Source organism: Suricata suricatta, chromosome 12, assembly GCF_006229205.1.
Source record: "Suricata suricatta isolate VVHF042 chromosome 12, meerkat_22Aug2017_6uvM2_HiC, whole genome shotgun sequence".
NCBI classification, from domain to species: Eukaryota; Metazoa; Chordata; class Mammalia; order Carnivora; family Herpestidae; genus Suricata; species Suricata suricatta.
This window is the reverse complement of record NC_043711.1, coordinates 30,013,759-30,027,669: the sequence shown is the minus strand read 5'-3', so window position 1 is coordinate 30,027,669 and position 13,911 is coordinate 30,013,759. Positions and strand designations below refer to the sequence as shown.

Sequence of the window (13,911 nt, the reverse complement as noted above, 5' to 3'; positions counted from 1 at the left end):
GAACAGGGTCATTGCAGATGTAATTAGTTAGGATGAAGTCATACCACAGTTGGATGGGCTGTAATGCCTTAAGGTTGGTGTCATATGAAAAGGGATGAATTTGGAAGCAGTCATACGAGAGAACACCATGTAGAAACAGTTGGAAGCAGTCATACGAGAGAACACCATGTAGAAACAGTTGGAAGCAGTCATACGAGAGAACACCATGTAGGAACAGTTGGAAGCAGTCATACGAGAGAACACCATGTAGGAACAGTTGGAAGCAGTCATACGAGAGAACACCATGTAGAAACAGAGGCTGAAACCAAGGCAACACATCAGCTACAAGCCAAGGAACACCAAAGATTGTTAGCAAACCACCAGAAACTCGGAGAGAGGTATGGAATAGATTGGCCATTGAGGCTCTCAGAAGGAATCATCCCTACCCATACTTTTGTCTTGGGACTTTTACCATCCAGAAATTTCTGTTGTTTAAGCTACCCAGTTTGTGATGCTTTGTAATGGTAGTCCTACCAAACTAACGTATAATTTTTGCAGGAAAAAAGATAGATGAATATAAAAATGTTTGAAATTATACTTTTTCAAAATATTAGTGTTGGTTATCTCTCAGCAGAAAGACATTGGATAGTTCTTATTTACTATGTTTGTGATTTCAAATTAATAAACATATTACTTATGCATAAAATGGCTCTCAATAACATGTCAAAAAATCCACCCTAGATTACACATATACTCAGTATGTTTGGATCATGGCAGGCAGAGAAGAGGCAGTGGGGGGAGGAGGGGTCACACAGTCGTGGCTTGAAATCTTCCATTGGTCATTTACTTATTTTGTGTATAGGTGAGCCTTATAAGGTCATTCATTGTAGGGTATTAATGAAATTGTGTACATAATGTATGCAGCACTGACATATATAGCCTGACATATAGTAAGCGGTCATTTCTTTTTTTAAAAAATTTTTTAATGTTTATTTATTCTTGAGAGAGAGATAGAGCATGACCTGGGGAGGAGCAGAGAGAGAGGGAGACACAGAATCTGAAGCAGGGTCCAGGCTCCAAGCTGTCAGTATAGAACCTGACGCAGGGCTCAGACCCACGAACTGTGAGATCATGATCTGAGCCAGTCAGGCACTCAACCGACTGAGCCACCCAGGTGCCCTGCAAGAAATCATTTCTTTACAGCCATTACAGTAAACTCTCACTATTTATGGGGGCTTTGTCCTCTTTTAAAAGAAAGAAGTATGCTATTCCTTTTGCAAAACAGTTTCACAAATTCATGGTCACTTTGCCAAAGCCTGTAGGCAGCCTGGGGCTCCAATGTGTCTGGAATACTGATCTAGGACTTGTCAGTCCAGTCTAATTGTTCTTTCCTTGCCAATCACACCTGCCAAATTTTACTATCCCACTCAAACTCATTTGGGTTATACAGACCTGATCTTTATGGCCTTTAATATAAAGAATGCATGTGTACAGGTATGGGAGGAGGGGGCAAGGGAGGGAGGGAAAATATCTAGGAATGTCTAGAAAAAAATTCACACTTGTGAATTTTCAAATTTATTATGTCTACACATTGGTGGCAAAACAAATTCTGGGGAAAGAAGGAAAGACAATAAGTATGTATTCAAGGCTTGCTATGTGCCATTCTCTTTGTAAACGTTATCTCATTTAATGAACACAGTGATTCTGCCTGCTAGTTATCATGATTTTCACTGGTATAAATATGAAAGGATCAAAGAGGTTAAGTAATATGTCCAAGGTCACATAGCTTCTCAGTCGTAGGGCTCACCCTCAAACTCCGGTATTCTTTCTCTTACCAAATGAGGGAAATGTAGCAAATAAAGCCAGACATTAAAAGACACATATAAATCCGTCTGCAATTTAAAATAATTTTAAAAGGAGGAAAAATATAATATTTACACCTCAAATGTACCTACCTACTGTGGCTGGTAAACTTAGTGGCTTCCCTAAAATAACTACCATTTAATACAACTAACAAGTTCGTACATAATCCTTCTGTTTTTAACCAATGAAGTACATGTCTTGTAAGGTAAATTTCAAATTCATATATAAGAATCGTGCTTTTGCTTTCAACTGTTTCTTAAGTAGAATTTGTAATGGTATTCTGGCAACAAAAGTTCTTATATAAATTCTAGTAGAGGATTATGAAACATGCAGATAAACCTCCCCCCTTTCCTCAAACAACTGCAGCTAGAGATGAACATGAAAGGTATCACATCAGTCACTGTCCAGATAGGAAAGATTCCCAGATACCGGAGGTCTAGTGTTCTAGATTCAGGGTTAGTCAATATTTATTGAGCCCTCTGATAGGAACTTCATGTATGTTAGCTCATTTTATTCCACAGCATTATGCTACAGATATTCTTCTCATTTTATAGCTCAAGGAGATGAAGGGAATTGTCCAAAGTTTTTTAGCCATTTATTCATTTTTATCTTTTAAACATATTTTTGCTGCATGTAAAATCCCTAGAAATTCAAAGTTCAGCAAAACAGACTTGCCCACCCACGTTCTGTGAACGCAAGCTTGTGGCTTTAAGTGAGCACACTCTAAGTCATCATGATAATCCCTACTAATCCAGCTACACCATTTTCCAGTTTAAATATCTCCTGGGATCGCCCTTCTTCACTCAGATCATGGGTTTATACCTAGTTATTTCCTGGTATTGCTCTTTCTTTCAATCTAACCCTTCTGCCTTCTCAGTTCTTTTGGATCCCAGCTTCAGGAAGGAGCCCAGGGGGAATGCCAACTGTCTATCAGGTGCAGGAAAACCGTCAGGTGAATTAAGGGCATGAAAGCATAGCCAGGCAGTCTCATGGTAGACCAGATGGATACGTGAGCACTTCTTGTTAAAGCCATAGGGAGTTTGCCTTCTCGTTTGGCGCACAAATCCTTCAAGATAACAAATCCAAAGAATGGCAGCTCACACACACACATACACCCAAGGGGAAGACAAAATTCATTTCCTCCTTCTGCCTCCATGATGGAACCTTTGACTTGAGTATTTTATCAGGCACCAAAAAAGAATTTAAGTGTTCACATCTTGCTAAGTATCCAGATCCTTTCTAAATTCTATAGAACTCTTCATAAGTATGTTTTCACAACACAGTCCTGAACTTGGATTTCTTTACACAATAGATCAGTGAATAAAGATTGTGTTAGAGGGGTACATGGGTGGCTCAGTGGGTTGAGGGTCCAACTTTGGCTCAGGTCATGATCTTGCAGTTTGCGGGTTCAAGCCCCACATCAGGCTATGTGCTGACAGCTCAGAGCTTGGAGCCTGCTTTGGATTCTGTGTCTCCCTCTCTTTCTGCCCCTCCCCTGCTCACAGTCTCTCTCAAAAATAAATAAACATTAAAAAATAAAAAAATAGAAATATTGTGTTAGGAAAGATATCCAATATCAGCAAATCTTTCTCAGGGAACGGCAATATTTTTGAAGAATAAAAAGGTCCGTGAGAAAGTTTGGACATCCCTACTCATTATATTTCTTTTAAAAATTCTTAAAGGAATTTTGGATGGGTCTTTATTTTTTTATATATTTTTTTATTTTTGAGACAGAGAGACAGAGCATGAGTGGGGAGGGAAGAGGGAGACCAGAACCGAAAGCAGGCTCCAGGATCTGAGCTGTCAGCACAGAGCCCAACGCGGGGCTCGAACCCACATACGTGAGATCATGACCTGAGCTGAAGTCGGAGGCTTAACCAACTGAGCCACCCAGGTGCCTCTAAATTAAAAAAAATTAAATTGTGTTTGTACTCTGGCAGCATGATAGCGAAAAGGGACCTGAATTGGCATTGAGAAGAAATGACTTTAAGAAGGAATGATATATATTGTTCCCACTGTTTTCACTGGAGAAATCATTTAATTGCAAGATATAGGGGTAAGGAGTGATCACTGTTAAAGGTGTTAATGGTCACTTACTAGCTGTCTGACTTTAGGCAAGGAGTTCAATCTCTCCAGGCCTCAGCTTCTTGACCTGTAAGAAGGAGTTATTGCTTGGTCCTTGAAAGGTGATTGTGAGATTAAACGAAATGATAAACGTATAGCACTTGGTAAAGTGCTTGTCTCTGGGTATTAGTATTCATATTACTTGTAACTATTTTACAATCAATGTTCTCACAATGGAGAGATAATAACAGAAACAAAAATAACATGGCAATAATAAACTGAGCAAACTTTATGTTTATACTCTGCTAGAAATGTTAAATGCATTTACAGATAACATATCATCATGTTTGACGATCTTCTTCCTTAGTTACAGTTAAGGAGCCTTAGTATGGACCAGACGCCGTACTGAAGGTTTTGCGAACATTATCTTACTTAACCCTTATGGCGACCAGAAGACATGACTCTTATGCTCCTCCTTTAATGGCTGCAGACCATGAGGAACAGCATGATTACGCGGTCACCTCCACTTCCCGTGGCTGGGAAGAAGAGTCAGTTTTCCAGCATAAAGCACACGCCAAACACCAGGTTCCTTCACGTACCATGCTGCTTTTTTCCACGGTGTTTCTTGCCTGCCAACCAACTCCTCTCCTCCCCTCCCTCAAACAAACAGCACCTACCACACTAGGCAAGCCAATGACTCTTCTATGAGTAAATATTCAGGACAAAAACTTTAAGTGGGATAAGAATATCAAGCTAAAAACAAACAAAGCACATTAGTGCACTTTGGTTTTCTACCACGTGAATAAGCACAAGAACTAATTAATGTAGTGATTAATTGTAGTCTTCTACCGTTAAGGGCCAGAGCTCAGTTAACCCACCAATATGTGAATAAAAGATGAACTGCATGTAGTTTGAGGGAATACATTTTCTTTCACAAATGGATTATCTAATCACAGACAAGACCTCATCATTCCTTTAAAGAAGAGATGATGAACAAGACGGCATAAGGTCTGGAGCCCCGTGAGCTGAACAGCAAAAGGTATACCCCCAAAGGTACACTTTGGTAACATTACCGATGGGAATCCACCAAATGATCTCATCATAGAGAATCCCAGGAATGCTGGTCCCAGGTATCAAAGATGTAACATATTCTCCTTGAGAAAATGGCCAGCGCTACCTTAATGGAGGGTGTACTCATAAAACAAGTCATGTATTCTTCCGCTAGACATGTAAACCTCTTACTATGCCTAATGTGCCCCTGACTCCAAGAATTATCCCTCCCGGAAGGAGGGAAAAAGAGTTAGGGAGAGGGAGGGAGGCAAATCATGAGAGACTCTTGAATACTGAAGCAAACTGAGAGCTGAGGAGGGAGGGGGGAAGAGGATGATGGACATGGAGGAGGGCACTTGTGGGGAAGAGCACTGGCTGTTATATGGAAACCAACTTGACAATAAACTATAAAAAAGATAAAAGAATTATCTCTCCTACTCTTCCCCTGAAAGAACAATGTAGGGAGACATGCTTTGAGTCTCATGATCCTTTTTATTCAGGCTACAAGTGACAGAGTCAGTGGTGGGCATTTGATCCATGGGCAGCCAATCCATAGACTGCCATGGCTGAGGCTGAGAGCTGTGTCCACACTGAAAGAATTATTAGCTGAGCCCATCACATCCTTTCTCTTAGGACATTAGGTTGGAATCAGGGAGAGAATGCGCTAAATGGGAAGAGACAGGGAACACACAGAAAGCTGAAGCAGGACAGTGGTCAAAACACAATAATGGCAGCATTCTTGGTAAGGCAGTTGTACTCACTGCCTTGAACCCAAGCCATGAGACCTGGGCCTGTTTCCTTCCTCACACTTTTGTTTTGTTTTGGTTATCGCCCTTTTTTTTTTGCTGTAAGACTTCACCTCCTTCATTGTACAGTGAGTATGTCTACAACTGCTGTCTTTAATAGTTGAGTCAGCCTATGAGAGTTACTATCCTCCACAACCCAAAGTAACAGCTCAACAGTTAAGTCCTTAGGATTCCTCTTCACGATGAAAATCAAGAAGGGGAATTTATACCACATCCAATGTGTTCTCAAGGATTCATTTATTCAGTCTTTATTCTCTTTTCTCCCTCTCTTCCCCACTCTTTCTTCAACTAATACTTACTGAGCACCTACCGCCTGATATTTTCATGGGATTTGTAAACATCCCTGGAGTTGTCCTTACTATGTGTCAAGCACTGTGTCAGACACTTAGAATGCACTGATGAACAAGACAAACAACATCCTTGTCTTCATGGAGCATTTAGTCTGGCTGGAAGCTAAAATGCAAACAAGTCATTAAAGAATGTGCTTGGGATGGGCACTGGAGGCTCAAGAGGTTAAGCGCCCAACTCTTGATTTCACCTTGGGTCACATTCTCACAGTTTGTGGGTTCAAGCCCCACATTGGGCTCTGCGCCTGCTTGGCATTCTCTCTCCCCACCCACTTCTGCCCCTCTCCTACTCACTTTCTTTCTCTTTCTCTCTCTCTCAAAATAAATAAATAAACTTTTTTTTAAAAATCTAAAAAAAAAAAAAAAGAACAATGTGCTTGGGGAGCCAGCAGGAGGCTGACTTCTTCAGTGGAACCTGCCTACTCAGAGAGGTCCTCCCAAAAGAAGTGACATCTAAGCTGACACCTGAAGGGACAAGAGGAATTTGCCAGCTAAATAGGGCTGGGTTAGAAGAGAAAGGTAGTATTTCATGGAAAGGAAGAGACATGGGTAAAATTCCATCAGATCAGTAAGAAACCATCATCAAAAGATGTGTGAAATGTGAAATGTGTACAGAGCGAGAAACTGGATTTCAGTATGAGAGACTGGAGGGGGGTTGGTGGCTGGGAAGGATTTAGCCACTCATGGAGAGTGATCAGGAGCTCACACTTCATGCCGCAACCTTCACGCTAGGTCACTTATGCTGCCCAGAGTCATTTAGACTGGAATAAAGAATTTCTTTATCATGACCATCATGATGATTACAATTATCTTTACTTTCAGAGGACATTTCATATTTGACAAAGTGTTTCACGTGCTTGATCTCACTTAAATTTTACAACACTGTGAGAAACAAGGGGTATTATTATCTCCCAATATTCAGGTGAGGAAACTGAGGTTCTCAAAGGACGGATATGGCAATAGAATAAACAAGAATAATTACAAATACAGTCAAAGTCAAATGTATGCTGCAAAAGATGAAGACTCAAAGGAAAGTCATGGTTCTCTACACATGTTCCTTAGGAACTATTACTTTTTTCTATTTAGGAGTGACCTTTTTCATTTGTTTATTTTGAGAGTCGTGGGGGTGGGGAGAGAAAGAGAAAGGAAGAGAGAGAGAAAAAGAGAATAAGAGAGAAAGAGACAGAATTCCAAGCAGCCTCTGGACTGACTTGGCATTCAATCTCATGAACCGTGAAATCATGACCTTAGCCAAAATTGAGAATCAGCCACTTAACCAACTGAGCTACCCAGGCAACCATTTCCCCCGCTTACCTGGATCAGAAAGAGATGTAAATCCTCTGGGAAACTGAGAACTGAGAACAATGTCTCTATTTGAACATGAAGGCAGGGGCCCTGGGAGATTCCTAAGTGCAGGATGTAGCTGGGTACTAGGGTGTGGTTATTAAGGGTCTGAGGTTCATCCTATGAGGGCTTTCATCTACAACCTGGAGAATTCCGATGGACTCCTGTAACTCTTCCAAACATAAGCACTGTCTATGGCTTATGATTTGAGAAAGATTCAGAAAATACTCTTGCTGTACCTCAACAAAACAAGTGCCTGAAATTCTTTCAAGAGACCTCTTCCTGTAGGTTCAACACTGGCCTCTCTGCAATGTTCTTTGAAATGCAAATACTCCAAGGGCAAGTTCCTGGAGAATCACTTATGCAATGGAAAAAAACAAACAGAACAAAATTAAAACCCCAACCATGACAGCATGGTATACAGATAGAGGGGCTTAAAGAGGTCCACCCAAGAGGGACACAGATTTTCTACTTCTGACTTTTGCCACAATTCTAACTCACAAGAGGTTTCCATAGTGTTCTAAATTACCTTCCAATGGATTTCTACTTTCTCCTTCTTCATCATCCCCAGGATCACTCAAATCATTATCATCAGCATCACCACCTTCATAATTTGTTGAGTTCTTTTTATAGCCCAGGCACTATATGTGCAAGGTGGTTTACTTTCATTAAGTCATTTAATCATTATGGCAACCCTTTGAAGTAGGAACCATTATCAATCCAATTTATAGATGAGAAAAGTAAAGTCTAGGGAAGTTAAATACATTGTCCCAGGTCACCATGCTAGTGAAGAATAAAATCAGGATTCAAATCCATAAGTGACATTTTTCTGTTTTCCTGTATTTGTGGGGCCAAACACCAACTGTCTTAATAAACTTGGAAATGCATTAAGTGGTGAATCCATTAGCATACTGGGGAGTTGCTCTTTTATGAAAAGTGTATTTATTGATTCATATTCCAATCGCACAGGATTTTTGTCACTAATTGAGAGGCTAGAAAGTTATAATTAAATCCACATTAATGTAGCTTTGAAATTACATCAGACCCTCAATGACAGATTGCTGCTCATAATTTAAATAACTTGCATGTTAGAATTCCCTGTCTTGTTTATACTTAGGAAAAAGAGAAAGAGTTGTCTGAGTCATGCACACAGATTTTTTTTTAAAAAAATAGAAAAAAAGACCATAAAATGAGATTAAATTTTTGGCTTTATAATCATAGTCTTTTCCTGTGTATTTAAATGAACAGATACTAATTTTTAATTAGAACCTATTCTACCTTGGTTAAGTAATAAACAATAGGAAATAAAACAACATAAAAGACAACTGATGTCTGTTGTATTTGTCTCTAAATGCAAATCATCCTTGGCATTTTCAGAAAAGGCTTCAAAAATATATCTTAGTGGGTGAGATAAACACTGCAAATAGGATAGTATCTGCCTTTTAACGTTTCTTTGAGGATTGGGGACAAGGTACAGCAGGTGCCTGCCACACTGAAGGAAGCAGAAGAGTGTAGCATTTACCAGAATACAGTTGGGAGTGAGAAGGCTCAAACCTTGGCTTTGCCATTTCCCACAATTCTGTTTTTGATGAGTTAGTTAACATCCCTGAGCTTCATGGTGAAATGGAAATGTTAGTCCTATAGATTTTGACACGATATAACGTATTGAAAGCAATGAAATATAGTGCGTCACATGACGTCTGCATGAGAAAGGTGGCTCTTGTTGCTTTTCTCATTAAGTGTTTAAAATAGTGATATGTTAATTATATATTGTTTTATTAGGCTGGCTTTCTTTGAGAAGGCAGACAGGAAAAGCAGAATGGACATGTGAAGTCCAGGATTGTTGCAGAAATGGTATAGCAAAATTTGAGATGGAGGTCAAAGACTAAGAGTTAGAGGAACGAGGCAAATAGACCTAGCAGTTATTTCCATAGGGACAGAATCTGGACTTGCAGCATTATGTTGTTGGAAGACTGTGCCAAATATTATTTGTAGAGTTGAAGTCCTTTTGATGCCCTTACAATCTACTCTAATTCTGGTTCTGGATGATGGAGCCGTGTTGGGGTCCACCACATTCTGGTACACATTAATCCACAGTTGTATATCCAGAGCCTTGTAAACAGTAGAGAGAAGAAAGAATGTGCTGACAACACTTAAGAAAGAAAGAGAGGGAGAAAGAAAGAAAGAAAGAAAGAAAGAAAGAAAGAAAGAAAGAAAGAAAGAAGAAAGAGAGAAAGAAGAAAAGATAGACAAGACCAAAGTCCTACTGGCAAAGAACTGAAGTAGCAAAGTAAGAGTGATCTGGGAAGGCAGGATTCTACTATCTTAGTTTTTCAGAGTAAGTCTGAGAAATGGGGTAAATGTGATTTTTTTTATCATTTCCAGATAAAAGTTTAAGAGATTTGCTGGATCTATTCTATCATCAGGGACTAAATGAAACAGACCACTGGAATCACTGCTATGCCCTGAATTTGGGGTTTGACTCAAAAGATAGTGAGAAGTCCCTGACCTCATTTAACTAGAGATTAAGAATTGGACGTTTTGCCTCAAAGTCTTTGAAATTGGCTAAAGCTTTTCCCTGAAGGCTTAACTTTTATACATTATTTAAACTTCAAATCTACCATATCCATGAGCCTTTCCTAAGCAAAGAGACATAAATACAGTGTACATTTCCCCCTAAGGCTATAAATCCAAAATCAGAGGATGTCTTTAAAAGTAATACAACTTCATATGGCCAATCCATAGGAAATCATTCAGAATATAAGTAATTTTTAAAAATTACAGTTGTGCACAACTGTAGACAAGTGATATCCCTGTGGCTTTTCATACATCACACAGCTTTCCTTCACCTTCTCCTCCTGTCTCCCCATTTCACCTCAAATTACATCCTTTGGAAAAAAAATCCATTTTAACGGTTCAATGATACACATCGATGCTTTTCTCTATGTGCAGACAAATCTGTCTCTCTCTCTCACATACACATGCACAACTATATTTTCCTTCTTCAATTTTTATAAAAATAATATTATACTCTATGAGTTACTTTGAAATCTGGTTGAATAAATTGTTGACTAAAAGAAAGCCACTTTTTTCCATTTAACAATTTATCAAATATTAAGAATAAACCCATTTTTCCACTTTACAATTTTATCAAAGACAATTACATATACTGACCTTGAGGTCAATGCATATTAATTTAACTCATTTTTAATGGCGGTATAATACTTCACAACATATATGAATCATACACTAACGATTTACCTATGAATGGACTTCTTGTTTCCAGTTCTTTCCTCTACAAGTGATGTTGCAGTCAATGTCCTTGAACATATATCTTTACATACACTTTTATTTATAAATACTGAAAAACTAAAGGATTATAGTTCACTATTTTTAAGGAGTAGCAACTTTAAAGCTGCTTTCCATAGAAAAGGAGAAAGTGGGGTATTATTAGTGCTCCGTCATGATCAATTCACACCTTTAGCTGATCATATACTGTTCACCAAGCACTCTGAAAGGCACTGGTGGGGAACACAGAGACAAACAGAACAAATTTCCTGATAAGAGATCACACTCTCTCTCATTGTCACCATCTCCTACACAACAAGATACCTCAGAGAGACTCCTCATACCAATCAATGCACACAGGTAACACAGATTTTCCTTCTCTCTCTCCACTTTGTTAAACTTGCTCCGTAACTAACCTTCTTCTCTCTCTCTCTGCTTTTACCTCTCTACCTTAGCTCTTTTAAAAGCAGATCAACTAACTTCTCTGACTTTTTAAGTTTTGGTTTATATTTTTTTGTCCCTCATTCAGGCTCACTTCCACAAATGAGAATCTAATAACTGATCTGCAAGCATAAGCTCTTCCACCTCATAGCCTTAGAGGCCTAAAAGAGAGGAAAGACTATAAATATCTTAGGTATAATAAATGTTCTGCTAATCCCTTCCTTCTCCCTTTACCTTTCCTTCTCCCTCTCTTGCTCTCCCTTCCCCCCACCCCCACACACTACACATCAAGTAAAGAACAACTATAGGGGTGCCTGGGTAGTTCAGTTGGTTAAGCATTCGGCTTTGGCTCAGGTCATGATCTCGCAGATCGTAGGTTCGAGCCCCACATTGGGTTCTGTGCTGACAGCTCAGAGCCTGGAGCCTGTTTCAGATTCTGTGTCTCCCTCTCTCTCTGCCCCTCTCCTGCTTATGCTCTGTCTCTCTCTGTCTCAAAAGTAAATAAACAAGAAAAAAAATGAAAACAAAACAAAAAAAACTATAATGCTGTGTGATAAATTCTCATGAATAAAATGTAATGGAAGCCTAAAGAATGGATTGAATCATGCTATCTGAGGTAAAGGGAAAGGAACCTATATGAGAGATAATTTCATGGAGGTAATATGTAAGCTGAGATTAAAAGGCACACATGTTTGTCAGGCTTGGGCTGTGAGGACAAAGGGAAACTTAAAAGGTATAAAATGCTTTTGAGTTTTGGAGGGGACCTGGAAAGCTTAGGGTAGTGGTCCTCCAACTTTAAAGTACACAGGAATGATCTAGGGTGCTTGTTTAAAATGCAGATTCCCGGGCACCCATTATTGTGAGTTGATGTCCAGAAATATGCATTTTAAACAAATTCATCCAGGTTTACTGTACTTTGAAATATACCAGTAGAGACTGTGGTCAGTAGTGACATGAAACAATGCTGTCACAGGACTGAAAAGAATACAAATTAATGTGTCAGGTAATTGACAACGTGAGACAAGCAGAGATACCAGAAAATGATGTCAGCCCTTGAATTTTGTTTTGAGAGACAATGGCTTGCTAACAGAGTTCTCATTTTGATCAAAAAACCCTGCTCTTCCACAGGGAATGTTTACTGGATGGCTGAATGAATGAATGTGGGCAGAATTCTGAGAAAGCCGACCGGAAGTTTCACAGACCATAAGCCCTGCTTGGTTTCTTTAACCTGGCTGCAAGGAAAACGGTTTTATTATAATGGCCATCCTGAACCACTATGTCAAGCCTTCCAAATGCTGTCTTCATGTGTGTCAAGTTGATATATTCCTGCACTTTGACGCAGGTCCACAAACAAGGCACATGTGATTACCCTGTAGATCATCCATGTCGACACACACCACAGTCGTGTAGCCAAAACCACATACTAGCCGTTAGAGCCAAGATCAGGGAGGACAGGACACGCTCTTACATAATTTCCCAGCTAGTCAGTGGTAGGCCCTGTGATTAATGCTACATGACGGGCTTTGAACTTTCTGTTCAGATAGGTCCGCTTGCCTCTAAGAGCTCCTAGCAGGAGGGAATGTGCGACCTGCAGATTTCACTCTCAATAACCATCATCTAAGCCAACAACACCAACATTGCTTTGTGGACCCGTGAGTAACCGTTTCTGTGCCTCACGTCCTGTCAATAGACAGGTTGCCCTAGGACAGGCAGAGTGTTTTTTGAAAGGAGAACAAAACAAGAGTAACAAACTTCGGAGAGCCTAGTGGCCGAAGAAAGCTATACCAGGAAGGCTGGGGGTATGGGGAGGAGAGGGATCATTAGAGCCCTCGAGGAGTGGCCAGGGTAGAGAAATTATAACGTGGAAGGAAAGACACCTGCTCCCTCAAGTCACAGCCTGGAAGCGCCTCGATGGAACTCCCGCAAGGCAACTGACCACAAGGCTTCCCGCATCCCAGTACGGGCGCCGAGCGATCTCAGCGCTGAGCAACTTTCGAGCTTGGCCAAGCGGAGGCCCAGCCTTCACCACCACCACCCCGCCCCCCGCAGGCGTGCAGGTGAGGCCCGGAGCCCATCCGCGGCTCCTCCACCTGCTCCCCTTCCCACCTCTCCGTCTCCCGGGGACGCTCCCGACTGCAACCCCTGCGCGTGTGCGAGCGGGAGGGGAGATGGCACCTCGGGGCGCCTGCAAAAGCCCGTCCGCACTCCCGCGGCCAAGCTGGGTCCCTCCAGCCCATCCCCGGCAGCCCGGAACGACACCTGCCGAGTGGGGAGGTAGCAGGCGCCGGGGCCCGAACTCCGGGCTGGCGGGAGGGCGCCCCTCGCGACCTCTCGGCACCGGACTGCTCGTCGCCTGCCCCTCTGCCCGCACGCAGCCCGCACTCACCAGCTCCAGGGCTCGCAGGAAGGCAAGGGGCTCCTTCAGCGCCCGGAACGTGCCCGCGGAGGCCAGCTTTGGACGGGCCAGACGAGAAGAGAGAAAGAGAGAGCGTGAGGACGGGGCTGGGGCGCCTCTCGGGACCGCGCCCCCCCGACCCCCGCAGTCCAGCCCAGGTCCCCCCTACCTGACTCACGGGGTCCATCGCTCGCCGGTGCGCTGTCCTCTCCCTTTCCGATCAAGTCCGGGGGGGCGCCTCCGGAGGGGCGAGGCCCGGGGCGTGCAGGCGCCGCGGGGGCCGGGGAGAGCGGGACCGGCGCGGGCTGGCTACCGCTCCGCCGGCCGTGCGCTC

The 13,911-nt window shown here is 41.8% G+C and overlaps 1 protein-coding gene across 1 annotated transcript in view; it reads right to left on the bottom strand.

Annotated features, from left to right (window-relative positions):
• SYNPR (synaptoporin) overlaps positions 1 to 13,905 on the bottom strand; it is a 325,840-nt gene extending 311,935 nt beyond the window's left edge. The window contains exons 1-2 of the mRNA XM_029918714.1: positions 13,747 to 13,905; positions 13,569 to 13,634 (exon numbers count right to left, since the gene is read on the bottom strand). Coding sequence (XP_029774574.1) covers positions 13,569 to 13,634; positions 13,747 to 13,764 — 84 coding nt within the window. The 5' untranslated portion in view covers positions 13,765 to 13,905. The remainder of the gene's footprint in view (positions 1 to 13,568; positions 13,635 to 13,746) is intronic.
• Positions 13,906 to 13,911: the final 6 nt, after the last annotated feature.